The sequence below is a fragment of the Suillus discolor genome (genome assembly GCF_016758755.1).
Source record: "Suillus discolor strain FC423 chromosome Unknown F5147scaffold_58, whole genome shotgun sequence".
Classification (NCBI taxonomy): Eukaryota; Fungi; Basidiomycota; class Agaricomycetes; order Boletales; family Suillaceae; genus Suillus; species Suillus discolor.
This window is the reverse complement of record NW_024541305.1, coordinates 35,575-61,937: the sequence shown is the minus strand read 5'-3', so window position 1 is coordinate 61,937 and position 26,363 is coordinate 35,575. Positions and strand designations below refer to the sequence as shown.

General features: G+C 47.2%; 8 protein-coding genes across 8 annotated transcripts; 4 read left to right on the top strand and 4 right to left on the bottom strand.

Moving 5' to 3' along the window:
- Positions 1–551: 551 nt before the first annotated feature.
- Positions 552–2,231, bottom strand: F5147DRAFT_712367 (iron reductase). The gene is made up of 6 exons (XM_041438357.1): positions 2,150–2,231; positions 1,782–2,097; positions 1,566–1,734; positions 1,437–1,511; positions 1,044–1,242; positions 552–989 (listed from the first exon to the last, which is right to left on the bottom strand). Exons 2-6 carry the CDS (start codon positions 1,988–1,990, stop codon positions 586–588), a joined length of 1,056 nt encoding a protein of 351 aa, XP_041289123.1. The 5' UTR covers positions 1,991–2,097; positions 2,150–2,231; the 3' UTR covers positions 552–585.
- Positions 2,232–3,152: 921 nt separating this feature from the next.
- Positions 3,153–3,935, bottom strand: F5147DRAFT_712363 (CTR copper uptake transporter; the record flags this gene model as incomplete). The annotated part of the gene is made up of 4 exons (XM_041438356.1): positions 3,153–3,321; positions 3,378–3,545; positions 3,595–3,727; positions 3,785–3,935. 4 exons carry the CDS (start codon positions 3,930–3,932, stop codon positions 3,225–3,227), a joined length of 546 nt encoding a protein of 181 aa, XP_041289122.1. The 3' UTR covers positions 3,153–3,224.
- A 771-nt stretch (positions 3,936–4,706) lies between these two features.
- Positions 4,707–5,536, bottom strand: F5147DRAFT_712352 (apolipo protein O-domain-containing protein). Its single transcript, XM_041438355.1, is given in 3 exon segments — positions 4,707–5,304; positions 5,315–5,316; positions 5,365–5,536. The coding sequence occupies 3 exon segments, from the start codon at positions 5,457–5,459 to the stop codon at positions 4,796–4,798; spliced, it is 606 nt and encodes a 201-aa protein (XP_041289121.1). The 5' UTR covers positions 5,460–5,536; the 3' UTR covers positions 4,707–4,795.
- Positions 5,537–6,303: 767 nt separating this feature from the next.
- F5147DRAFT_524590 (uncharacterized protein) lies at positions 6,304–6,501 on the top strand (the record flags this gene model as incomplete). The annotated part of the gene is made up of 1 exon (XM_041429966.1): positions 6,304–6,501. A coding segment is annotated over one exon (198 nt), but the record flags the coding sequence as incomplete, so codon positions are not given.
- Positions 6,502–7,815: 1,314 nt separating this feature from the next.
- Positions 7,816–9,647, top strand: F5147DRAFT_712341 (uncharacterized protein). The gene is made up of 15 exons (XM_041438353.1): positions 7,816–7,953; positions 8,012–8,021; positions 8,075–8,094; positions 8,145–8,177; positions 8,241–8,337; positions 8,389–8,417; positions 8,470–8,500; positions 8,561–8,593; positions 8,646–8,722; positions 8,786–8,840; positions 8,902–9,000; positions 9,062–9,172; positions 9,231–9,277; positions 9,335–9,360; positions 9,420–9,647. The coding sequence occupies exons 1-15, from the start codon at positions 7,894–7,896 to the stop codon at positions 9,556–9,558; spliced, it is 867 nt and encodes a 288-aa protein (XP_041289119.1). The 5' UTR covers positions 7,816–7,893; the 3' UTR covers positions 9,559–9,647.
- Positions 9,648–13,245: 3,598 nt separating this feature from the next.
- Positions 13,246–15,045, top strand: F5147DRAFT_839445 (uncharacterized protein; the record flags this gene model as incomplete). Its single annotated transcript, XM_041444220.1, has 14 exons — positions 13,246–13,270; positions 13,325–13,344; positions 13,395–13,427; positions 13,491–13,587; positions 13,640–13,668; positions 13,721–13,751; positions 13,812–13,844; positions 13,897–13,973; positions 14,034–14,088; positions 14,146–14,244; positions 14,306–14,416; positions 14,475–14,521; positions 14,578–14,597; positions 14,653–15,045. The coding sequence occupies 14 exons, from the start codon at positions 13,246–13,248 to the stop codon at positions 14,789–14,791; spliced, it is 816 nt and encodes a 271-aa protein (XP_041289118.1). The 3' UTR covers positions 14,792–15,045.
- A 3,815-nt stretch (positions 15,046–18,860) lies between these two features.
- On the top strand, positions 18,861–20,050 carry F5147DRAFT_712317 (uncharacterized protein). Its single transcript, XM_041438351.1, has 2 exons — positions 18,861–19,225; positions 19,283–20,050. The coding sequence occupies exons 1-2, from the start codon at positions 18,915–18,917 to the stop codon at positions 19,620–19,622; spliced, it is 651 nt and encodes a 216-aa protein (XP_041289117.1). The 5' UTR covers positions 18,861–18,914; the 3' UTR covers positions 19,623–20,050.
- An 826-nt stretch (positions 20,051–20,876) lies between these two features.
- Positions 20,877–21,175, bottom strand: F5147DRAFT_712312 (uncharacterized protein). Its single transcript, XM_041438350.1, has 2 exons — positions 21,124–21,175; positions 20,877–21,089 (listed from the first exon to the last, which is right to left on the bottom strand). Exons 1-2 carry the CDS (start codon positions 21,162–21,164, stop codon positions 20,903–20,905), a joined length of 228 nt encoding a protein of 75 aa, XP_041289116.1. The 5' UTR covers positions 21,165–21,175; the 3' UTR covers positions 20,877–20,902.
- Positions 21,176–26,363: the final 5,188 nt, after the last annotated feature.

Genomic DNA, 26,363 nt, shown 5'->3' with positions numbered 1-26,363 from the left:
CCAGCACTGCATGAATAGGCTAGCAGGTCCATGGTGTAGGGAAGCCTTGAAGGTGATGAGAACATACTTTGGCGGCCTGGCCAAGGGCATGGTTATCGACTTTGGTGTGGCTTGAGGCTGAAAAATGGCAGGAGCGGACCATTGCGGTGAACATCTGAATGTGGGGCTTCGACGAGAGGGAGGTGTTGTGCTCGAGGTAAAGATGTCAATGGTGAAAGAGACAGGGTGAAAAGGGAATCAGATATGAGGTGTATCTCGTAGAAGATGGACGTGAACTCCAATCAAATGTGAGTACGAAGAGACGAATGATCATCTGAATACGACCATAAATATTCGGACGGATCCATAGCGAGAACCGTATTGAAAACGCAGCTGTATACGACTGAAAATGGCGACATTTGACTACGTGTAACGTCGCACAAGAGCAGTATTAGAGTGGCCTCGCTCCATTCACACGTGATGAGTCTCCGATCAACGATAAATTGAAACTCGGAACCAAAAATAGACTCGGGGACCCGGGTTTTACTGATGACTTTTAGAAGTTCCAAAATGTGTTTGGCAGGATTTGAGTTGAATTTTGACACGTTACAAAGTAAACTGCTCTGTATGTAGAGCAATCCCGCCCACATCCATACCCATTGTCAAACCCAATCTCGCGACTGCATTCCGCACATCTCTCGTTAAGCTCTCTGGGCCGCTAGCACAGACCGCGACTCCCCCACCCAAGCCCATTAATTTGTGGCTTTCATCACATTGCATATCGGTCGAATCTTCCTTTTCACATGATGACGGAAAGCTGATGAAGTCCCTGAGAAGATTATGGACAGCTGGACGCGAAAGTGCGACGATGGAGTTGGGGATATGATGTACCGCTTCTGGATCGCAAGCCTGAGAGCACGTTATGAAAATAGAAATGTGCAGGTCGATGGTGCTATTCGACGCTGCCGTAGCAATATCTATCAGCATCGGAGCAAACCATTCTATCTGACCTGTGCAAATGGATCAGGATGATGTAACGCCCATAGTAGTCAAAAATGAAATACCAAAAGATCTAATGCACCAAGTGAACTCAATTCTCCTCGTTCGTTCTCCCTGACTGCGGCCTAGTCTGACACACCTGCCGACGATGTCGTCCAACAGACCGAGAGTGAATGTGACGCCAGACCCGCCGGCTATAAGAAACGCGCTTTCGTACAGACCCAGATCAACGCTTGACCCTCCATAAGGGACCATCCAGTATGACTTGAACGAAAGCACCCGAGTCGCTCTCCGACGTATTATTGATTCGTAAGCGTTCTTGTTCCCCCCTAGGTATAGCTATTCAGCGCCCGCGTCCAGTCTCCATCATTTCGTGCAGCGAGAAGGAATCCAGGTGAGGAGAGGCAAGAATGGGAAGGTGGTGCCGAGAAAATAGTGAGGGGATGTGATTCAAAAACTCTGTTGGAGAAGAGAACACGCAGTCTGACATGCTGGCCAGCAAGCCAACCATCGTCGCAATTATGAACGCGGATCTATCAAAGATGAAATTAACAGTTTATCGAATAACGCTCAAACATCTGTTGCACCATAGTCATGCGAGTGTCCTGCGTAGTAAGTGTGGCGGCTTTGATTCGATAGCGAAATAGGCGCAATAAAATATCTGCACCATAAAATGCAAGGGGAGGGAATATCCACGGTGATGCATACGGCGTATGGTAGCACATAGCGACAACGAATGCCACGTATGTCAATATGCTGCAAGAAATATTAGCTGTGGTACGACGCGAAGCAACAAAACTTACTGTATGATGAAGAAGCACTCATAAAATAGTCTCCTGACTGGCCTCAGCGACGTAAGGACAATGATGCAGAGTAGAGCCAGCGAAGCCACTCCCGAAGTCTCTTTCTGCGGACCAAGAATTGCAAGTCCATACTGTAGGCGGTTGCGGATCCACAGAAACCCATGAATGCATGCGGCAAGAAACATAGCTCTTCCCGCCATCCTATGCATAAAGTTGAGTTTCTCATACCCATTCCCTGGTCCTAAAATTAAGGACAGAATTGAATTTTTTGTTGCGAACAAAATGATAACAGGGAATTGTGCAAGAGCGAGAAATCCTACGTGGCTCACATAAGTTCCTCTCGTGCCTGAACGGATTGACTGACTCACCAGCTCTGTTCGGATTAGAAATAAGAGGTGCATCCTTTATGATGCAGACGAGTACAGCTGTGAGGTACGCCGATAAAACTATTACTGAATAAGTTACAAAGTGTCAGTTTTTCCTATCAGTAACAAACACCCTCAATACGCACTTTGTCCAACATTAAGCCCGAGCTTCGGAGGAGACCAGTACGTCGGTGAGATAAAAGCATTCCAGGCTCCAACCAATCTGCGACCTCTTCGACGGGTAGTAGGCGGTGGCTCCTTGCCATCGGAATGGGCAGACTGATATCCATGGTCTCTGAGATTCCAACGATTCCCTTGAGGGAACGTCCATGTCTCAGACCAAGAATCAAACTCGGAATAGAGATGGTCACAGCCAGTGCGACGCCAGAGCACCAGATTATGGTGAATTTAATTTGCCATTTGGGATCTTCGACGTATGAGCTGTCAATTCATGCATGCGTTTTCAGTATGCGGGATGAGATTTTTCGAATATACTTGTAAATTTGGAAGCTGCTTGGAACGACCGGAGCAGCCATGTTGTTCAATTGAGTTGAGGCCTAAGAGGTAGTTGTCAATCACTTTCCGGTGCCGGGTGCGCAGCGGCAGCTGCCAGCCAGGATGAAGTGCCTGGTGCTGATTAGTAAGTCGAGATAACCTCAGATCAAGATAATGAACACGTACTACGGGCTGCGAGGTTTGACGATCACAGTCATGTCAGGAAGTCCATAGGTATATTCACATCGAGGTTATCAACACAAGGTGCTTTGAATGTGGTACAAATTATAAAAACAATACTCCAAACTTAGCTTGAGATTTGGGGCTGAGTCGACAATGACAAGATTCTGGAACTCCTGCCTGACAGTTAACTACCCTATATCCCATGCTGTGTTCTACCACTGATCATCACGCCTGCTCGTACCCTCACGCCTACCCACACGGTAAGTAGTGTTGTGTTTGTATTGTTAGAAAGTATCTCCGAGTTATCCGTATCATACACTGCATTCTAGCCTGACGATAACCAAAAGAAAGTCAATACTTTGCAGTCATTCTACACTTACAAAAACGAACGTGCATAGATTTAATGCACATGCATGACACTGCCAAACCTTCCAAAGAGAGTTTCTCCCACTCCGAGCCCCACTCCAAGGGAGAATATGAAACCTAGTTGGAACGTCCTGTTCGCGCCCGGCACATCAACAACTCGACGAACAAAAAGAGCAATGCGACTTACATAACTGTCAACATGAAGAGGTAATCCAGCAGCGTCTGCGCTGCAAACATGACTCCACGTGAGATATCATGCGCAGGAATAAAGGGTGGCGTGAAGCGCTTTATGAATCCAGTGGGAGATGTCCGAGTTGGTAGAGTATTGAGTTTATCCGACGCAATGATAATTGCCCTGATCATGCGTAAGAACTGTAATATGTGAAAGAAGGAAAAGGACGTACTGTTGGCTCCAGTGGAATTCCATCACTCCTCGACAAGCCGCTATCCAACGCTCGATCACCGCCAACATAAACAGTGCGATACATGTGCCAACCATGGCCCCCAAGCTCTTTGGAACCCAGCCAAGGAACCAAACTGTATACAGACCTGTTAGAGGAGTTCGTTGTGTGTAGTTGGGAAAATATAACCCACGGGTGTCTCCGGGCGTAAAGTGCAGATACGAGAGCATGTTCCCTACAGCAAGAGTTATGCCATCATCCATGGACATGACCATGCCATTGTCTGCGAGACATATTTGACTCAAACACAAGAGACAGAGCGCCAATGATTGTCGGTTCATCTTGTAGGCGTTCACAAGTGTGCGCAGCAGGCCAAGATGTCCCGACACTATCCGTGGGAACTACCTTCCCCTAGCGGAACGACGTGGGGGACGCTGACCATGATACAGTTGATCCTTCCTGGACTGCCAGTGGACGGTGGATAGAAGACAGAATCATCCCAGATCGTCGCAAAAGAGTGGAGAAAAACAGGGTGTCAAGATGTAGACAAACTGGGCTTCATGAGAACTACACTCTCGCTCATATTGGTCTACGTCTTGACAGTCCTGAGGTACCATCTGGCTTCTGTTTCACCGTATAAAGGTTGCAATGTATGGATGTCGAGTGAACGGTTTCGAGTTGACTTGATGGGCAAGAGGCGCTGCAAAGATCGTATACAATGTGCGTTACGTTGTTGAGCAGGTTGACAGAAGTGCAAGTTCATCACGATGGCTCACTCGCTCCCAAGTAGATCATATATCTTGCAGTTGATGACCTGTAATACTCTGCACTAATTTGGCGGAGCTTCGAGCTGCAAGAAGTCGAAGGAGATGCAAAACTGGTGGGAATTGAAGGAGCGCAGTAACCAGTTCGATCTTATGAGTGAGGCATTTTAGCGCATCGTGGGAATTTGGGGTTCTCCAAACAATATTCGGAATCCGGATGTTCTGCCTATGGACCATGGCCAACATTGCAATGTAATATTTGTGCAGGATGAATAATAGACTTGGTCTCATCGGTTATCTCATAACACCCTTTGAAGATGGGAGCACCACATATGATATCCCAGCGTCACGGAACGTTATAGTCTCTAAGTGCTGCAGTATGATTGGGGATGTGAGAAACCACCATATGAATAAGAGTCCGTACATACGACACTCGCACTCTATACCAATCTCTTGGAGTCTTCTGAGTCGCTACTCGGGCTCTTGCTTTCGATGACCTCTTTGCTATCCTTTTGAATCACATCAGCAACACTCTGCGCCTCCTTCTTCACTTCCTGTCCCCATCCCATAGCTTTTAGGTTAAGCCCCGTCCCTTGCTCAATACTCTCCACAATACTCTTCACACCTTTATTAACCGACTCTCGTCCAACAGCAGCACCTTCTTTCGCGCGCTCCCAGGCTATGCCGCTGTGTGCAACAGAGGTTCTTCTAATTTCTCCAAAGCGAGGAACATACCGATCTTCGAGTTCCCCGGCATACGTACCGACCCGAGAAGCGGTACCCGGAAGGAAATATGCGAATGCGCTGATTAGGGCTGCGGGAGGAAGGAGGATACGTGTAGGCAGTCCACGCGAGCGAGCGAGGACAGACGTCGTTAGGGCAGAAATTCCGGTATAGAGCAATCCGGGATTTAAGGGCTCTGTAGGATCACGGAAGGATTTTATGCGAGCTGTTCGCGGTTCAATGGTCAATGAGGGCGTAGTAGTCGGCAAGACGATATGACTCACTCTCCACCTTCTCTTCAACAGAGATCCACCGGTCTATGATACCTTGCGCTTTGGAGTGGACGCCGGTATAATAACCCGTGATCTCCCGCCGCACCATTCCGATTTGCTTCTCTAATGCTGACGGGGTGTCAAGTAGAATGAGTTCGGGTATGGGTGTAGGGTATATGGAGAGCTATACGACGTTAGTAATTCAGATGACAACATGTTGTAGGAGAAGTAGATACCTTGGTCTGGCCAGAGCTCTGAATCGAGGCCCAAGATCCCGAACCTTCAGCTGCATTTGCAACTACGCCCGCCTCTGCAGCCATTGCAGTAACTTCCTGGAGAGTACATTGAATGTGAGTATGTTCGACGTCCCGTTAAAAACAAACCTTTATGTTTGGTCGGGAAACAATATATGTCGAATACCGAGTGGATGTTCCGCGGACGGCAGTGGCGAAAGGTGAAGGGGGCGTGGGAAACACATTTTGTGCCGAAATACTGCTCGACTGTCCCGAAGCCTATCCGTGACGACTCTTGCTGCAGGTAAGCATGGGTTATATTTATGCGCTGATCGTCTGTAGGAAATAAATGAAGTCAAAAACAGGCTGTCACCGTCAACTGAGGTGTTTCCTTCACTCATATCCTATACCTTTGTTTGGGACTCGCCTGAAATTACGGACTCAAATGCCAGTCCCATGAGTCCCAATCCTATTTAACTCTCCGTTAATGCAATGGTGGGGGTCAAGCCCACCCTCATCACTCTATTCACCTCACCATCTCTACCTCGGTCCCGATCTAGTACGTCGTCATAGATAGTCTGTGGGTGGCCTTGCATCTTTTTCCAGGCTTCCTCCTACACTGAAATCTCGAGACCGTTTTGTCACCACCCCCGGGAAGTTTACGGTCGTCTCATCCAACGTTGTACAAGTCGCGGTTTCTTCGGAGAATACTATGCATAATTCGTGCCCACCGAAACTACCAGTTGCTCATGCGGAGAACCCCGTCAAACACGAGAACTATGCAATTGCCTTCTATTTACCCACCAAAGTATTCATTTGCGCGTATCTCTGCACCTCATATCCAGCGAAATCATGGGAACGGAGAAAGGAATCGTGGCAATGGTTACATTTTTGGAAGAATCCGATGCATTCAAGAAGAGAAATGATGAGGAAGACATGGAAGGGATAATAGAGGAAGCAGAGGGGAGGGAGGAGTACGGGAAGAGACGAGGGATGAGTAGGAGAGGGAAGAAGATGGCAAAGGGTAGGGGGAGGATGAGTGAAGGGGTTGTTACATATCAAATCAGCATGGGCGCCATCACAATCTAGAAAATATCAACACTTCAAAACAGATTTTATCGGCCATTCGAACCATAATACCAGCCAGTGTTCTCCTTATCTTGTATACTGTTCCCCAGGACAGCTCGTAGGTACCGTGTCTTGAACAGTTTCCGTTGTTTGTTGTGGTATATAAATGTAGAAAATCTCTCTTCCTTTGCTTTTGCACTTCATAGCTGATTTATCTTGTTTTGCAGGGGCCCAATTTTGGCTCACGGATGTCTGCGGGACATTCAGCTCTCCATCGAACGATTACTGGGAGGTGCTGTATTGTACAGAAAGCCAAAACACGCGTGGTGAGAGTTGCAACTGAGTTCATTTTGTGCGACGCAGTCAAATGTCGCTGCTTTAAGTCGTATATAGGTGTGTTTCCAATTATCCTCGTACTTCACAGTTCTTCACAGCTGGCTGTGCAGGTCGCCCAGTCTTTTTTTCTTGCAGCATGTCCAGTTTCTTCGTCGATATCGTGCCAGACCTCTCAAGATCAAGGGCGCGACTCTAATACAATACCCAGATACTGAACATCATCTAACTGATGTATGCGTGCGCAAACGGTATATCTCGTGACCTAAACGCATGAGTTACGATGACATTACCTCTGTCAAGGGTCGCGTCTCGCAGCCAGGGCTGATCTTCTGGCGTATCATGAAATGTTCATTCCTTCTCGTTCACTCATCTCTTTCAAAGACTCCATCCTCCTAATCACACCGATGACAAGGGATATGCATATGGCTCGATACCACAAAGCTTTCGAGTCGTCAGAAGTCTGAGGAAGTCTCATAGTATGTAGTGGAGGCGCGACTTCATTGAGGTATATAGATTCGGATGTTATGTAAGCCTTTGACTGTTAACTTAGCTTCTTTCAGTCTGCAGCGCTGCTTTCATGTCATGATCACGTATCAAAGCCGTACTTATTCTCGCCTGCGAAGAAGCGTACGTCGGAAACGGCCGGGTTGATCAAACCCTCCCTCTAAGGTGGCTGTGTGTTCCAAGGACTGATGCGTGTTACAAACTTCAAAACAGGAATCGAGGACCGACACAATGGGCACATGCGAGTGTCCAAATCAACTCCGTGTCGATCTAATCTAATTATATGTCTAAATCGAGTACTCATGGCTATGTTCTCAGGCTCATTCCGAGTAAGAGATAAGAAAAGCTGTATGGTGTGCGCGCACAACGTGTTTCTTTGCCACTCGAACGAAAGCACCATCGATGGAACCTTCAGCTGAGGATGTTCAAGTCGCAACGGCCTGGAAATTGCATTACTTGGCAGTACGTCGTAATACGAGGGGCAAGATATTAACAGATACTTATAATGCACGACCACCAGTGTACATGCGGTGCGTGCGGTCTGAATTGCTTCTCCCTCATTCTAACTTAACAACTTGATCAGTGACGCTGGCTACATTCTGGGTAGGCTTGTCCCAATCCATTCCCGTTTGCCGTTAAACCCGTCTATCCAGACCTATGACTACATTAGTTTACTTCACGAAGAGGTAAGTCACGCGCTTGTTCCACTACACGCCTCGCTTTGGATACTAATAACATGCTGTTCAAAGTGGACATTCCTGCTTCAGTCACGCTGGACTAAGCTGAAAGCCCTTTATATCGTTGCACGATATATCCCCTTCTTCTTCATCGCCACGGACCTATATAGTGCGTTCATTCCAAACAGTGAGCATAGATGACTAACATGTTGTATTTCAGTGATCTTCACCCCGAACGAGAACCCAGATGTATGTGAGACTTACCCACCTATGAACAACGCTTACTGCACGAATTTGCCAGAAATGCCGGATGTTGATCAATATTTACTCATGTACGTGCACGGTATATGTGACTGCACTTCCTGGCCGAGGGCTGATATTTCCTCTCACAGGTTTTGGAGTGATATCACTCACTTGTTCTGAATGTATCTCCCCTTCACCTCCCACATACACGTACTATTGATCTGATTTATTCAGGCTTTTTTGTGCTCAGAACCTATGCGCTTTGGAACAAAAATCGAACTTTACTTGCAACGATGATGTTCGCCCTTGTTGTGAGTGCCATGCCACCCTGACCACACCCACTCTCGTGGTTGCAACGTTTATGAATCAATCAGTCTACCATCATATTATTCATCGGTATTTGGTTTACGAGCATTGCTACCTCCGATGGTTTGTAATCTCACCTCACCTTCCCCACTACCACTCGTACATATTCACTCCACTTTCACAGTTACGACTAGCGCGATCCCAGGCATGGTAGGCTGCTACCGAAGCTCGCGCAGCATCTATTTCTTCATGCCGTTTCTTCTCTTGTTTATGTTTGCACTGGGTATGTCGCCGGGAACTAGAAACATACATTACAGACACACGCTGACCAACATTCTCCCCAGGATTGGTCTTCCTCACTCTCATACGTGTCATACAGAGCTGGCGGACAGTCAGAAGCCCTCTGCGCACCATCCTGGAGAAACATAATATGTTCTACTATGCATGTAGTTTACGTGAGTCAGGGTTTAAACATGTTTCCGTGCTTATCGGTGATGATCATTGTTCCGAAAGTTCTCTCAGCCGTGAACGTCCTCATGCCAGTGCTGTTTTCCTATGTTGTGAGTAAATACCATACCCTTCAGTATGATTTAATTACTGATACCCCCCACACCCAGTCCGCATATTACTCCGTCCTCGAACAGTATGCACTTCCAACCTCCGTCGAGAATTGCCGCTGACAATACCCCGAAAACCCTATAGTTTTCAAGTTCTTATCCTTGCAATCCTAGCCACGCGCATGCATCTCAATCTTTGGCATACCGACCAGCATGTGCACGACTCTAATGTCCTCTTATATATTCCCATGTCCAACATGTCACCTACAGACTGTATGGTATAACGTCTTATCGTGTGGCTTATTTGACGTTGTTGGTGTACCGAAGTCTGCCTTTTTGGACTGCAAGATGGCTGATCCTGGTGGTTTGGTTGTGACCATAACTTTTTGGAATGATTTTGTGTCAGTATAAAGAATTAGACGCAAGGAGGTAAACCGAAATCTGAATGGTATGATAGCTTGGAGCGCCACACGGTCACTTTCTCGTCCTTCATAGACTCTATCGGGAGCCTGTTTCAGCTCTCATTCTGAACCGCCACCAAGAACTGCTAAACTTTTCCTTCAATATCACGTCGACCAGTGCAAGACTCGTGGTCATTTAGACACTGCAAGTAATTATGACATCGAATGTGTGGATAGTGACATACGTGGCATTCTTTGTCGCCATATGCTACCACACGTTGTATGCATCGCCGTGGATATTCCTTTCCCTTGCATTTGCCGCAGATGTTTCATTGCGCCTATTCAGCTATCGAATCAAGGACGCCAACTTACTGCGCAAGACGCTCACATGACTTTGGTACGAGATATCTGAGTGTTATTCGATAGCCTTGACTTCATCTTTCATAGATCCGCGTTCATAATTGTGACGATGACTGGCTTGCTGGCTAGCATGTCGGACTGCGTTTTCTTCTGCAACAAAGTGTTTGAATCCCGCGCCCCCACTATTCTCTCGGCACCACCTTCCTAATTGTGCCTCTCCTCACCCAGGTTCCTTCTTGCTGCACAAAGCGATGGGACTGGACACGGGCATTGAACAACTACGCCCGACGGGAACAAGAACGTTTACAAACCAATGAGAAGTCCGAGGGCAATTTGGCTGCTTTCGTTCAAGTCATGTTGGACGGCGCGTGTTTCTTATAGCCGGCGGGTCTGGCGTCACACTTCACGGCGTGCTGGGCGATATCATCGGTAAGTGAGTCAAGCTAGGCTGCAGTCAGGGGGCAACGAACGAGGAGAATCAAATTCACTTGGTACATCAGATCTTTCGGTATTTCACTTTCGACCATATGCGTTACATCATCCTGATCCATTTGCATAGGTCAGATATAATGGTTTGCTCTGAAGCTGATAGATATTGCTACAGCAGCGTCTAATAGCACGATCGACTTGCACATTCCTATTTTCGTAACGCGTCTTTGTGATCGAGAGGCGGTCATATCGGTATCCCCAACTCCATCGTCACATTCTCACGTCAGGATCTTCTCAAGGACTTTGTCAGTCTTCCGCCATCATCTGGAAGAGAATAATCAATCATCATGCGGTGTGCTGAAAGTCAGATATTACTGGGATTGGGTGGGGGAGTCGCGGTCTGCGCTAGCGGCCCAGAGAGCTTGACGAGAGATGCGCAAAACGACCCCTTGACTGCCAGCGACGCTGGAACACGGAAGTCTAGATCTGAACGTATTCAAATATTGCCAGTCCCGGACCCACGAGTCTCACTACCATCTAGTTATCCGTTAATGCAATAGTGAGGGTCAAGCTTGCATCCTTACCTCAGTCCCGAATCCCGATGTGTTATGTTAGGCTGTGTCCTTCGACCTTTTGTACTTCATAGCTGATTTCTCCTGTTTCGTAGGGGCCAATGGAGACATGATTTTAGCGTCACCTAATGGGTGCGGGACGAATTCAGCTCTCCATCGAACAATGATCGATGATTACTCAGAGGTACTGTATCATGCATAACACGCGTATGTATGGTGAGAGTTGTAAGTGAGTTCGTTTATACAGGTGCGTCTTTGATGCTTTATCCTCGTATTCTTCACAACTGGTTCTGCAGATTAAGCACCTCAGTCTTGTTGTCTGGCAACATGCGCAGTTTCTGAGGTGCGACTTTAACACAACACACAAAGACCTAGATACTGACATGTGCATATGCACACAGTATATATCTTGTGGACTTAATGCATGAGTTACGATGATATTACCTGCTTGTCAAGGATTGCAACTTGCGCGTGTGTCTCGCAACCAAGGCTGACCTTCTACTGCGCTATGAATTTTTCGCTCCTTCCCATGCACCCATCTTCCGAATCGAACTGATAGGAACACGCATATCGATCGATATCGTAAAGTTTTGGAGTCGTCAGAAGGGAGTCTCATAGTGGACAATGCCATGGAACATACATATGACGCGACTTCATTGAGGTGGTTTCGAGAGATAGCATGTTGAAACTCCGAAGCATTTAACATTTTAACGTTTCACCATCAACTCACTCTTCCCAATTACATCTGTCCCCTCACAGATTTCTATATACCAATCTGCTTCATACGAAAACGTGTTATTTAGTCTGCTTTCATATCATGATCCTCATAGCGGTGCTAGGAGAAGCGCCAGTCCCTGAGTGCAACTTCGGGAGTTCCATGGAGAAACATAATTTTAGCCCCACCAAAGCCCCACCGTAATCCGAGGGTGTTTAGGTTTGTGACCAACGTGGTACAGACTCGGACACAAGACCTATTCCAGACCTCAGAATCGATCGACGTGGGCTTGCAGATGGAAGTCAATCCAGACTGGCTGAAAATTTAACTGTCCTAACTCGACCCAACGTAGACTTGAGTTTCCACCTTTCTCTCAACCGGGTTAACGCTCATAACCCAATGATATACACCTTCTGAAAAGACAACCCGACCCTCGAGTTTATATAAGGTGAGTTCCTTTGTTCTTTGTTTCATCAAGTCCCTTTGACCAGAACTATCATGTAACCTCAACAGCCTATCCCATCGCTTACCTGTCGCAGCTGCTTTCAATAGCTAACTGGTCATGCATGTCTCAACGGTCGTGAGCTCTCTGGCGCAAGTCATGGTCCCCAACTTTCTTTCATGGGCTCTTTAGTCTTAATGATCAACCGCGTTGTCGATGAGTGGCAACTATTCAAGGGAAAGGCATTGGAGTAAGGACCCCTAGGCAGAGGGTGAGAGCGAAGAGGAGGTTCCGCGGTGTTTGAGTTGGGATTAGCCGAGCAGAGCACAACGTTGTCAGAGCAATCCGAGGCAGTAGCAGGTCAGATCTTCGTTATCCGCTGAGAATTTGATTTTAATGAGTAGTCGTGTACAGCAGGTTTCATCAGTGGCGTTGACATTTGTTACCCGCCTTCATGCATATGCTGCCCATGATGGTGACCTAGGTCTAGCGACTGGGTTAATTTCTCGTCTCCGCAGTGAGGGTGGCCCACAGTGTGTTTCCGTGACTAATGGCGTTTCAAACTCTAAGCCTTCAAAGCAAAAATTAAGGACCGACACGATATTGAGCATTGAGCACATGCGAGTCAACCTACAATGTGTCGATCAAAGCTAATTATATAGAGCTGGGCGGTGCTCTAAATCGAGTAAGTACCTATGACTATGCTCTTGATCAGTCAGGCCCCAACTATTATAATTCTTATCAACCTCCGTCCTGCACGGCTGATGTTATGTAAATCAACCAACCAGTGACACGTTCCACATGATCATCCAGCTAAGCATCATACTAGTGTCGCCAATCCTTACACCCATCTCGACGGGCTTCTAGCTCATTCATAAAAGACAAGAAAAGCCCTGTATGGTGTGCACGCGAAACCTGTTTCTTTGCCACTCGAACGAAAGCAGATGGATCCTTCAGCTGACGATGTCCAAGTCGCAACAGCCTGGAATCTGCATTACCTAGCGGTACGTCGCTTCCCTAATACGAGGGCAAGATATTAACGGATACTCGTCATGCCCGACCAACAGTGTACATGCGGTGCGTGCGGTCTGAACTGCTTCTCCCTCCCCTCGTTCTAACTCAACATCTCAGTGACGCTGGCTACATTTTGGGTAGGCTTGTCTCAATCTATTCCCGTTTGCCGTTAAACCTGTATATCCAGACCTATGATTACATTAGTTCACTTCACGAAGAGGTAAGTCATGCACTTGTTCCACTACACGCCTCGCTTTGGATACTAATAACATACTGTTCAAAGTGGACATTCCTGCTTCGGTCACGTTGGACTAAGCTAAAAGCCCTTTATATCATTGCACGATATATCCCCTTTTTCTTCATCGCCACGGACCTATATAGTGTGTTCATTCCAAGCAGTGAGCATAGATGAATTGACATGTTGCGTTTCAGTGATCTTCACCCCGAACGAGAACCCAGATGTATGTGAGACTTACCCATCAATGTATAATGCTTACTGCATGAATTTGCCAGAAATGCCGGATGTTGATCAATATTTACTCATGTACGTGCACGGTATATGTGACTGCACTTCCTGGCCGAGGGCTGATCTTTCCTCTCACAGGTTTGGGAGTGATATCACTCACTTGCTCTGAATGTATCTCCCCTTTCCCTACGACACACACGTACTCCTGATCTGACCCGTGCAGGCTTTTTTATACTCAGAACATATGCGCTTTGGAACAAAAATCGAATTGTACTCGTAGCCATGCTGTCCACCCTTTTCGTGAGTTCCATGCCACCTTGATCCCCACTCTCGTGGTTGCAACGTTTACGAATCACTCAGGCTATCATGGTATCATTCATCGGCATTTGGTTTACCGCTGTTGCCACCTCTGATGGTTTGTACTTTCACCTTCCTCCGCTAATGTTCGCATATATTGATTCCACTTTCACAGTCATAACTAGCACGATCCCAGGTGCTGTAGGCTGCTACCGGAGCTCGAGCAGTGTCTATTTCTTTGTATCATTCCTTCTCTTATTTGTGCTTGCAGTGGGTATGTCGCTGGGAATTTAAAACATACATTACAGACACGTGCTGACCAACGCACTCCCCAGTATTGGTCTTTCTCACACTCATACCCATCATACAGAGCTGGCAGAAAGCAAAGGGACACCTGCATTCCATCCTGGTGAAGCATAACATGTTTTACTATGCATGCAGTTTGTGTGAGTCAAAGTTTAAATATTTTTCCGTGCTTATCGACGATGATTATTGTTCCGAAAGTCCTCTCAGCCGTGAACGTCCTCATGCCAGTGCTGTCTTCCTATGTTGTGAGTAGACGCTATACCCTTCAATGTGATTGAGCCGTTGATGTTCCGCACACCAGTCCATGAACTTCTTCGAACGGTATGCACTTTCCACTTCCGCTAAGAATTCATATAACACCCCCAAAAACCTATAGTTTCCAGGCCCTTATCCTCGCGATCCTCGCCACGCGCATGCACCTCGATCTCTGGCGTAACAACTGGCACGCGCACGACTCTGATTCCCTTGAATGTATTTCCATGTCCGACAGGTTACCTGAAGACCCTACGGTGTAACGTCTTATCCTGCAGCTTATTCGGCGTGTTGGTGAAATGTGGTTTAGATTCTTTTGGACTCTTAGACTACGAGATGACTGGTCCGGATGTCGTGGTCGCGTTTTGGACGTCCTTCAATTTTTAGAATAAATTTTGTCAGGGCAAAGGATCCGACGCAAGGAGATAAATCGAAATCTGAAGGGTAAGAGTCAGTAACAGCACCACGCTATTAATATTCCCGTCCTTCATGGACTCTATCGGGAGTCTGTTTCGACTCTCAGTCTGAACTGCCACCCAGCACTCCAGCACTCTCCCTTCAATATTACATTGACCAGGGCAAGACTCGTGGTCATTTGGATACTGTAAGCAATTATGGCAGAGATGGGGAAATACTGACACACGATGTTACACTGCAATTTCTCATGTCAATCACCTCAATTTCTTCCCTGCAGTGACACTTGACTATGTCTCCGTTCTTTTAGTCAATGGTACGTACGAAATTGCAAACAATTTTTTTATCAACTACGTTCGCTCTCTCAGCGTGCATAGCTCCAGGAAATACTATGAGCCGCCAATCGTACTTGATGATCTCGCGAAAGAAAGCGCTGGCTCTACCCCTGCACGTACGAGCTTGCACTCGACAGTTGTAAATTGACCACCTTTGGAATTACGAATTAATAGGAACGGCTGTTCAGCTCACCTTCCCATTTAAAAACACTACGATTTCGTATGTTTGTGATGATGGAGTATTCTGCCATGACTTCGACATATTTGTTAAATCCACTGGATACATCAGAAATTGATCATCTGAGGATAACTACTAGTAAAATCTCCGCCGCGGGCATACCTATATCGTTAGATTAAACCGGGCACTAAGTGGTGGTGCGGGCAATACGAAAACAGTCGATATTTGCTTGCTCTGTCATTCCAACATCGCTTAACTCGTTGTAATTCCCTCGTGGAGTCAATTCCGCTGGGAGCACCTCGAACTCTCTCCATCAGTTGGTGCCTAGCCGTTTTGAATTGGATCGGTAAAATAGCAAAATACATGAGACAAGCGAATATTATTAATTTTCACATCTTTAAGAGAGTAAATTCTCGCCGTGGCTGTAACAAGGTTTCCGTCGCATACAGGGGGCATATCAGACTATGACAAAACACAATTTGAAGATCTTACAGTGAATGCAGATTTACAGAAGTTCCGAAGTATTCAAGACCTTGAGGGGTTTCTGACCAGAAGGGTATCACGAAATCATACAAGGATGGAGCTCTATGGTCGACATGGAACCTCTGCCAAATCGGGGTTGCCACTAGCAGTAAGATGCCACTAGTACTGTAGGTCATTGTCCTTGTGCATCAGAAAATGTCTCACTCCGAAGTGCAGTGAAAGTTTGCAGCCAGCCATGAATAGAAAACAACTCACCCGTGTAGTTGGTGTGGATCGTGTGTGGTTAATGCCCACACGTGCGATAAGGTATATAAGGTCGCGAACAGCTCGCTAAAAATAAGTTGCAAACCCACTTACCACTCAATACCTCACTTGCCACCAAACCTGCCTACTGGCTCATAGTTTACTGTGTGCCACAAGCCACAAAATCCTACAGCGGCCGGTCTTTGCCTGGTTCCAAGAGGCCTTGATCACGAAAGTCTGTCCATTCCTGTCAAAGCACGGCCTCGCCGGGCCCCGTGATTCGAGCTGGTGCTCGGGAGGACCGGCCATGCATTTGTTTTCGGCATCGCTGCAAGCAAACGCAAGGGACGGTCCTATCAGGCTTCACCATCGTTGCTGGCACCCAGCGCATTGGCACAGCATAGGTGACAGTATGCGCAAATACTGCTGAGCCCTTCTGAACGGCATCGCCCCAAATTTTCAAGGTTCGCCGAGAGTGAATATCGTATCAGATTATCAAAGTACAACCACGAACTTACTATGCGCCACGGCTTATAGGAGATAAGCAGGCCGTAATGAGGCTTGCGCCCAAGGGTGAGATCTTGAGACTCGAAGGATCCAAGTCTGCTGTTTCTGCGCAAGCCCGGTTCTATCAAGCTTCATTATCCTCGCTGGCAACTCCATGTTGCAATTGCAACACGGGACTGCCCAGCGGGGGTAGGCGGAGGAAGTGAGCACCGTGGCAAAGTACACGGTATGCACAACTATGTTATTACATAAACTGCTGCTTCTAGTGAGCATCAATTGTCATATCGTATCATATCGTACGACCGATAACTTATCACATGCATGGCACAGCCTACAGCGCATAATTAAGCCCTATGAGGACCAGCCTTGCACTGATGAGTCGACGGGCACCTTCGATTTTCGGAGGTCATTGCCGTGTAGCATGAACTAGAATGTAGATAGTCAAAATCGCGCGGACGAACAAGGACTAGTTAACGCACAGCTGCGTCGAATAGCTTCTTGATATTCTGTGGTGAAGATCAGTGAATAAAGACTGTTTAAAACCTCGATGCATCAGCGTACCTCTGGAAGAATGGATTATGGATGAGCTCCGAGCCTCCCGTATCTGATTTTCAAACAATAGCAACCTAATCTCGCCTTTCAAAAACCGACGATATTCAAATCGAAATCCCCACGGGTTGTAATCAGATGAAATGTGTATAAGCATTGAGAGGCGAAGTCACCGCGAGTCAAATTGAAGTGAAACTGCAAGTGTGAGGGGGCCGAGAACGAACCGAACCAGGGTCCAGCACTTGGGTGTGTATCAAAGCCTACGTGTCTCGGAGCATTATTCGCAGGAACGGAGAAGAGGAAAAGACACGGGTGTTTTCCTAATTAACACACCCGTATACGGGTACCCGCCCTGAATGGACAGTATTGGGTTCAAGGGGCGCGTGCTGTTTGAGTTGTCGTGTGTGACATGCATTGCAAATAAGCGCACGTTTGCGTGCCACCGCATCTGTAAAGCATCTCATAGTTCGGTGTATTGATGACATGAGATGTATTCTTGCTAGCAGAAAACAAAGTTTTCAGTCACAGGCAATACCCGAAGTAAATTTTTTACTTACACGGCATCAAGCAATACACCTAAAAGATGAAAGGGTTGCTACTGCTCGCTCGTCATGTCACAGTTCAAAATGTGCCTCCGCTACCTCCAAGTAATTTACCGAGACGAAGGATTTACTCTAATTAGCACAGAAACGCGTGGTTACTTACTTCGTGGTGGCGGCAGTACTATGTCGGTATTGTCACTGGCTCACAAACCCTGGCCAAGAGAATCAACCTCATTGTCAGGGCCGCCGCGGACTCATTAAGTCAATAGTCTGGAACCTGAATCCACGCTGTTCGGTGTCAGCCGGAGAGTAATGATAGGCATCAGGCATAATTGATGCGTGGCATAGTTGCAAAGGATAATGGATTTCCCTGAACCGGGCCACATTGGAGTGCGCAGTGATCAAAAAGAAGTTGGAAATGCTATGATCAAATTTTTGCTGTGGCCATCCAGTGGAAGTGTGCGAATTCATTTCGCAAAATTCCGTAAATATTGTTCACTGAGGAATGATATCGTCGATCAGGATTCAGTGCGACCAGCTCGTCGTTGTGGACGGCGACCGAAACCCCACGCGCACGTCTCTCTGACTGACTCAATTTTTCGCCCTTATATTCTCAAGACCTTATACATTAATAGGCTCCGACGGTTTGGACCCGCTTACTTGAACTTCCCAGAAGGTCTGCCAGCTCAGCACGCAAAATGACGAGCACTAGTACATTTTCACCATTATTTACATCTTCTTTTCCCGGTACACCTACCGGTGCAATCAATGGTAGTAGTACGAACAGTACTACTAGTGCCGAACCCAGCTTAACTTCGAGTGCTGCCTTGTATCGTGAGTCTAATTGATTGTTATGGTGACATGGCTCTCACACTGCTTTTCCGACGTTTCCCTCACTCCTCTACCTTCAACTTCCTACTCGTGTGTTTGTGGTACACTAACTCGTTCCTGTGGTTCCGGAATTTCTTCGCTTGTGTTATTCAACTGCCCGAACCGGTTCGGTTACCTGTGCATGAAATCATATTACCCAAACTCATCCCCATAATACCAAAATGATCAATTCGCCTTTCACAGTTTACACCTTCCTTGGTGCGTCTCTCTTGTTCCTTGCTTTCACTACCATTGACGATTCGCGATGTCTACCTCCACTCAAAATCCTATGGCTTCTACATCTATGTCATATACGGCGCTAATAGCTACACTCGTCCTTCTCCTCGCTGTTTCATCCGCCATTGTTATCCGCAGCCTTGTACTTCGACGACGTCACCAACGCATTGTAGAAGAAGCTATCCGAGCAGGGACATGGCTCCCTCACCAACCGTATGATACAAGAGGGAGTCGCAGACGAAGAGACATTGGAAAGAAACCGAAGTTGTGGGAAGCATGGCTTCGGAGTGGTGATGAGGAAGGCCCAGCGGACATCAAATGTGCTTGGGATGACATAATGGTATGCTTCTCTCGTGCAGAACGTCCCGCGAGTGCTGTCGCTAACTTCATGTCACAGCCCGTTTACGCCGCTCATATCAAGTCTTCTTCAAGTGCACGGTCCTCGAGGTCACAGTCACCGCAAACACGATCTGACGCGTCGTCTCGCACGATGCGCTTCCTACGATCTTACCGTACACCATTTTCACCAGCACCGGCGACGTCATCTCCGATTATTCCTTCTACACCTGTATCTTCATCTCCGTCAACATCGGCACCTTATTCCGTAAGCGTAGCTGTCCTCATTGCAATGCCCAGACAATATCACGCACGGGATGCGGATGGACCACCTGTCATTGAGCTTGGCGTCGTCCATGTCCCTCTCCGAGACATGAGCCCAAGCGGTGACCAGCCATGACAGGCACTCACGGTGGTTCTGGGCTATGTATGTATACTTATTGTTTCTAGCGCTATTATTTAATACAGCATGCTACATCAACATGTATAGATGTTTATGTACTTTTAACTGCCACCTCATCGCCATGCATTCTGTCGAAGCGCAGACACTCCATCACTTACGTAGGCGTTGATCGGTTTGTCCTTAATATAGCTGTGTTGGATCAAAGTGGCGCGTTAATGCTTTCTGGGATGGTCGCCGTCTTGTGCTGCAAGTGCAGCAATCAAACGGTGTAACCGAGAACGGGATAGTTCATGAGTCCGAATGAATACTTGTTGGTGACTGCACTGTTTATCTTATCGATGTACTTACATGCTTCAGCCTCGAGGACATGGAGCGATGATGTTGATGGAGTGTCATTGTCAATTGAAATGATCTGCGCCTCGTGTCTGTCCGATACATTGAATGATGTCATTTCATATGAACTGGCTCAGTGTCAGACTCACCCGCGGTGAGTTCTCCACCAATCAATTTCAAATGTTGCTCAGGAGTACCCAGTCATAAACTATTTATGCTATCATCAAAGGAAACAGGAGACCTTCTATGGTGCTGCGGACAGCTCTAGATCTGCCCTACTGCTGATATCGAGTTTCAACACGGAACTTGGAAGCCTGACAAACACTATGGAGCTGAAGGCGACTTCACATGCTCCAATGTTATCAATACTGGAAAAAGTTAATGGGCTTGCGCTTGAACGGCAGACATGAGAAACTCAGTATCGCAAGTTTGCCATTCCAGCGCAAGCCTAACCCCGGAAATACGAGTAATGCTCACTTACGCGTATGTACGGTGTAAACTGTAGCACATGTAGTGAGTGATCGATTGGATGATGACAACACACGATGCTTACCTCCGAAAACAGTACTAGATCATTGGCATCAATGCCGAACTGAAAAGAAAAACAGTTCTTGCAGACTCGGACATACCTACTAGTCGTGCATGCCGTGAGCGGTGCCTTGCTACGGCGCCCAATACATTCACGTACCCTCCCTGGACAGTTTTTGATTGCGACATGCATTCCAATACTCCTAGAGAGGGTAATGAAGGACGGGACCGGCCCGGCTTACGCTGCCACGGACATACAGTAGATCAACTACTATCTGCACGTCACAGCGCAATTCCCGTATTCACGCTCACTCATGCCCTGCAAGGAACCTATGGCACGCAGTAAGTCATAAAAGTACGACATATGGCATTTACCTTTGATTGAAAAGCTACCTGGCAGAACACCGAGATCCCTGTCATCGTGCCCAGCTCCTCCACCTACCCTCGCTGGAAAGCATTGTGTTGCGCCTATGCACCATAATGCCTCCAGCGAAGATAATGAAGGACAGGACTGGGCTTGCGATGACACGCGCAGACAGTGGATCTAAATGCCGACCAGAAGCTGCAGTATTGCGCAGAGGTAGTAGCTGCCCTGCAAGGAGCAGTAAGTCATAAAAGTACGACATATAGTATTTACCTTTGAAAAGCCACCTGGCAGAACATCAATATCCTTGCCATCGTGCCCAGCTCCTCCACCTACCCCCGCTGGGAAGTATTGTGTTGCGTCCTTCACTATACCTGTCCCAGCGAAGATAATGAAGGACAGGACCAGGCTTGCGATGACACGGGCAAACAGTGGATCTAAATGCTGACCAGAAGCTGCAGTATTGCGCAGAGGTAGCTGCGCATGCTATCCTTGCGTACCACTGCAATGTCCGACAGGACCGTCCTTGAGTTTATTCTCGAGGGTCTGAAATGGAAAGAGAGTATGGGGTGAGTGCGTTTGCAACTGATGTTTTTCGTGAGCTGTTCGAGAACTTACTATTTGCACATCCCAGCGCAATGCCGGTGTTCACACTCTGCAAGGAGCCTGTGGCACGCAGTAAGTTATCGGTTGGTGACATATGACATTTACCTTCGAAAATACCCCTGGCATAACACCGGAATCCTTGTCATCGTGCCCAGCTCCTCCACCTACCCTCGCTAGGAGATTTGGTCGAAACATGTCTTCCTGTTCTTCCTAGCGAGAGTAATGAAGGACTGGACTGGGCTTGCGATGACACGCGCAAACAGTGGATCTAAATGTCGACCAGAAGCAGCAGTATTGCACAGAGGTAGTTGCGCATGCTATACTTCTGTACCACTGCGCCAGATACCAATGGAAACGATAGTAATGCCTGACAGGACCGTCATTGCGTTTATATTCGAGCCAAGTGCCGGGTTTGAAACGGGAAGAGAGGTATGAGGTGAGTGGGTTTGCAACTGATGTTTTTCGTGAGATGTTCGTGACCTTATATACCTCTGGCAGGTGTGGACATTGACCACACACGATCCACACCAACTGCGTGGGTGTATTGTTCTCTAATCATTGTTTGACTGCAAGCGTTTGTGTGAGACATTTGCTAACAATGATGTGGCTAAACCACACTGCTAATGGCGCAAAATTCGCAGAGGTTTCATATCGACAATAGAGCATCATCTTTGTCACAACGATTTCATGATAAGGTCTATGAGGGATGCTCAATTCTAAAATGTCGTTGTCGTTTCACATAGATTTAGATTTGTTTGTGTTTACAATAAATTAATTTACTTCATTTCCGCCTCCGCAAATGGTCCCGAGCCCGGATGTCAGCCCGGCTTGCCTCTTGGTCAAGTGAACTGTTGAAATCTTTCGCTGAGCACTGAGCAATGAGCTACTACTATGCAGCTGGTCATGACACTGGTGAAGACAATCCACATCAGTTTCAGAATCTAGGCCAGCATCAACAGCAGTAAATCACTCACCGATATTCGTAGCGAAAATCGCGATCTGGCCAGCTCATTGATATGTCAAAGAATTCCTCACACTTCTGCCACTGGTTGTAGGGACCGCGGGAATCGGGTCCAGATAGCATTAACGAGAGTGCGCGAAGGCCCACACTTGTCCCATGAAAAAAGCGGGACATCCTTTGGTTGACTTCGTCATCAAAATCTTGATCTGGGGAGAAGACCTGCTGAAGAATGTGTTGTGACTGCTTGGACACAGCCAGTGTACTGGTTAAGATTGAATGTAATGTGAGGACGTCCCTATAATCCTGTTTTCGTCGCTGTGCACGAGGCATGTTGACGGCAGTTCGACGCTGAGTGTTGAACGTTTGGTCGTTGATTTGATGGTTGATAACGCGGTGTTCCGGCCAAGCGGCTGAAGAGTGCCACCGACCGGTCCCAAATACGGATTAGTAAGGCATCGGCAATCAGTGCCGTACCTGTGTCTGAACGACAAACGACAACGACATTTTAGAATTGAGCATCCCTGTACACACCCAGATTTCTCACTCGCTGTATCAAATGAGTCTAAGTATATGGTGTTAACTCAGGGATGCTCAATTCTAAAATGTCGTTGTCGTTTGTCGTTCAGACACAGGTACGGCACTGATTGCCGATGCCTTACTAATCCGTATTTGGGACCGGTCGGTGGCACTCTTCAGCCGCTTGGCCGGAACACCGCGTTATCAACCATCAAATCAACGACCAAACGTTCAACACTCAGCGTCGAACTGCCGTCAACATGCCTCGTGCACAGCGACGAAAACAGGATTATAGGGACGTCCTCACATTACATTCAATCTTAACCAGTACACTGGCTGTGTCCAAGCAGTCACAACACATTCTTCAGCAGGTCTTCTCCCCAGATCAAGATTTTGATGACGAAGTCAACCAAAGGATGTCCCGCTTTTTTCATGGGACAAGTGTGGGCCTTCGCGCACTCTCGTTAATGCTATCTGGACCCGATTCCCGCGGTCCCTACAACCAGTGGCAGAAGTGTGAGGAATTCTTTGACATATCAATGAGCTGGCCAGATCGCGATTTTCGCTACGAATATCGGTGAGTGATTTACTGCTGTTGATGCTGGCCTAGATTCTGAAACTGATGTGGATTGTCTTCACCAGTGTCATGACCAGCTGCATAGTAGTAGCTCATTGCTCAGTGCTCAGCGAAAGATTTCAACAGTTCACTTGACCAAGAGGCAAGCCGGGCTGACATCCGGGCTCGGGACCATTTGCGGAGGCGGAAATGAAGTAAATTAATTTATTGTAAACACAAACAAATCTAAATCTATGTGAAACGACAACGACATTTTAGAATTGAGCATCCCTATGGGCTGGTCGGAAATCAGTGTCTCAATCCTGCAAGACTTTGTCAAGGTGTCAACTTATAGTCTCGGTCATCGATAGCAATAGATTAGAATTAAATTAAATTAGGACAATACTAGAACATTAGATACTAACGCTAGCTTCAAAGGAAACGGCGACCGCGATGAACGGGACTGGAAGCACCAGACTGACAAGGGCAGATACGGGTCTCGGCGAGTTTCAAGCAAGGATGTAGAAAAATAAAATAAAACTTGCGACGCACCAAAAACCAGTCTCTGCACCCACCAAATAGTATGCGCGGCGTGTGCAGAAAAATAGTCAAAATTTGTGTAGACGAGAAAGCCATTGTGCTAATGACCGGGTTGAACTTGCTAGCCCAGTGAGCCGGGAGCATGGGGGCTGAGTAACACTGAACATGCATCACCACGAAGAATCAGCATCGTCAATCGTGAAGACAATAGTCTAGTAGTACACGTGTCAGTACAATATTGTCAATTCATATTCAATAGTCGTGCGCCACGAGAGGTGACAGACGCACGTCGTTGCAACTCGGTGACTAATACGAGCGTCAAACAAGTGGACTCCGAGCTTGCCATTCTGAGTCACTTCGCACACCCGGATATCGTAACCAGCGGAACCCTTTTGTTTGTCGAGTTCCACAAGTAAACAAGAGCGGAAGGGAACAAAATCAAGCCCGGTCCTATCGATATGAAAGCAGCTGTAAAGAATCAGCGCTTCAGAGCTTTCGCTCAGGGCCAGGCCGAATATGGCAAATCATCGTGGCTGGCTTTCCGAAATTGTGAGTTGCGTCAGCCAATCAAAATCGTTTATCGTTCTCCCACTCCACACCTGTAGTTCCTCTACAATTTAGAGCACGATCGCAAGCACACGCAGCAATACAGCGTTCGGATGTCGTAATACCGGCAACATATTCAACGGTGGTTGCAGGTCCTTCAAATGGTCAAGCTTGAAGCTTGATGTCTACTACCTCCTGCAAGTCCGAATCGTGTCAGTGTGCTGGTATACTGGCCCCATAATGTAGTGAACCAAATTAGGCTACGTTCGACCTGGTACTCAATCACTATTAGGCTTCATAATCATGAAACTTGGATGAAACACTTGTTATTTACTTACAAGGTGAGCACAATAACAGGGTGTCCATGCCACCTCCCGTTGGCAGGTGCCCCGCAGTCGCCCTTCAGACAACAATGTGGTTGCGTCATCTGTCAAACTTACCTTGATGCAAGCAGCAACTTGACTCAACTGTGCCAAGAATTTTGTGGGGCGCAGCAGGAGAGGTCAAGTAACACATGAGACATGTGTTTATGGTATCGTTGGGGGGCTATAACGGTCAATGATCAATAATTGACATGTAGTGCGATAGTATCAATGTAACCAATTGATGGCATGGTGATTTTTAGTGCCGTGTTCCTTTGAATTCTGGACTGCGTGCGCAGGTTGAATATCACATGCTGTATTCTGATGGAACAACACCACGAGGCATGAAAGAAACACCGTGAGAACAGGATGGATATTTCGGCACGTTGCAATTCAACGGACCACGGTCTCGACACCCAAGTTCCTTGTGCGAATAAGTCCTCTGCACGTCTATAGCTACATGATTGCATCCACGTCCATCTTCTGCGAGATACGCCTCATATCTGGTGATTCCCTCTTCGCTCTGTCTCTTTCACCATTGACTCGACAGTCACTCTGCACCTCGTTCCATTGACATCACCTTTACCTCGAGCACAACACCTCTCTCGTCGAAGCCCCACATTCAGATGTTCACCGCAATGGTCCGCTCCTGTAACCTATGCCATTTTTCAGCCTCAAGCCACACTAATGTCAATAGCGATGTCCTTGGTCAAAGTATGGTCCCGTCGCCTTCAAGGCTTCTCTACACTATAGATCTGTCAGCCTATCCATGCAGTGCCACCTATAATGGATATTCCTCTTCCGCAGGGTTCAATTTGTGATTGAATCCGGTAACGGTTACAGCTTCCCAAAAACATCGTTCGTCAATCATCGATGCATCCTTCACCGAACGAGAATCCAATTGGATGCATTTTCGCCTTATTCTTTCTTATTCCTCGTTGCAGGCAAGATAATCCTTCCCCCATGACACTGTCAGCTCAATTGGACCAGTCGTATGTAATCATTCGTCTTTTCTTTGCGCGCCGTTTTCAGCGATATAGACATTTTTTGCCTCTGTCATTACCTCACAAAATATACTCAATTCTACATTTTGCCTTTGCGTGCTAACTAAGTAGTACCATGCAAGTCCAGGAGCAGCAATCACTCTGAGACTCGCATGTCCCTTTCAATGTTGGTAGACCACTTTCGACGCGAACTGTTCATGCCATAATTGCCATTCTCTACTTTAACACAGATTCTTCTGCTAGTCCTTGTCGGTGATCTCCATTCCCAGCGCTTGTGCGATCAGACCAGCGTCTATCGTGCCGAACATCATGGAAATACACGTGCAGCGTGACCTGAACCCTACTAGTAGGTCTCATCTCCCACTCAGCCGAACTCTATCTGCAGTCCCCATATCATTACCCCCATCTTCCCTTCCCATCCA

What these genes read in the sequence shown, in the direction of transcription:
- F5147DRAFT_712367 (XM_041438357.1), bottom strand. Translation starts at nt 1,990, where the DNA reads ATGCATAGGATGGCGGGAAGAGCTATGTTTCTTGCCGCATGCATTCAT. An exon ending in GAGTGCTTCTTCATCATACA is followed by an intron (nt 1,735 to 1,781) that starts GTAAGTTTTGTT and finishes TATTTCTTGCAG; the next exon opens with CATATTGACATACGTGGCAT. An exon ending in TTGGTGCATTAGATCTTTTG is followed by an intron (nt 990 to 1,043) that starts GTATTTCATTTT and finishes CCATTTGCACAG; the next exon opens with GTCAGATAGAATGGTTTGCT.
- F5147DRAFT_712352 (XM_041438355.1), bottom strand. Translation starts at nt 5,459, where the DNA reads ATGGTGCGGCGGGAGATCACGGGTTATTATACCGGCGTCCACTCCAAA.
- F5147DRAFT_712341 (XM_041438353.1), top strand. Translation starts at nt 7,894, where the DNA reads ATGGAACCTTCAGCTGAGGATGTTCAAGTCGCAACGGCCTGGAAATTG. An exon ending in TGACGCTGGCTACATTCTGG is followed by an intron (nt 8,095 to 8,144) that starts GTAGGCTTGTCC and finishes CCGTCTATCCAG; the next exon opens with ACCTATGACTACATTAGTTT. An exon ending in TTAGTTTACTTCACGAAGAG is followed by an intron (nt 8,178 to 8,240) that starts GTAAGTCACGCG and finishes TGCTGTTCAAAG; the next exon opens with TGGACATTCCTGCTTCAGTC.
- F5147DRAFT_712317 (XM_041438351.1), top strand. Translation starts at nt 18,915, where the DNA reads ATGTCTACCTCCACTCAAAATCCTATGGCTTCTACATCTATGTCATAT. An exon ending in TGTGCTTGGGATGACATAAT is followed by an intron (nt 19,226 to 19,282) that starts GGTATGCTTCTC and finishes CTTCATGTCACA; the next exon opens with GCCCGTTTACGCCGCTCATA.
- F5147DRAFT_712312 (XM_041438350.1), bottom strand. Translation starts at nt 21,164, where the DNA reads ATGGCAAGGATATTGATGTTCTGCCAGGTGGCTTTTCAAAG. An exon ending in TGCCAGGTGGCTTTTCAAAG is followed by an intron (nt 21,090 to 21,123) that starts GTAAATACTATA and finishes TTATGACTTACT; the next exon opens with GCTCCTTGCAGGGCAGCTAC.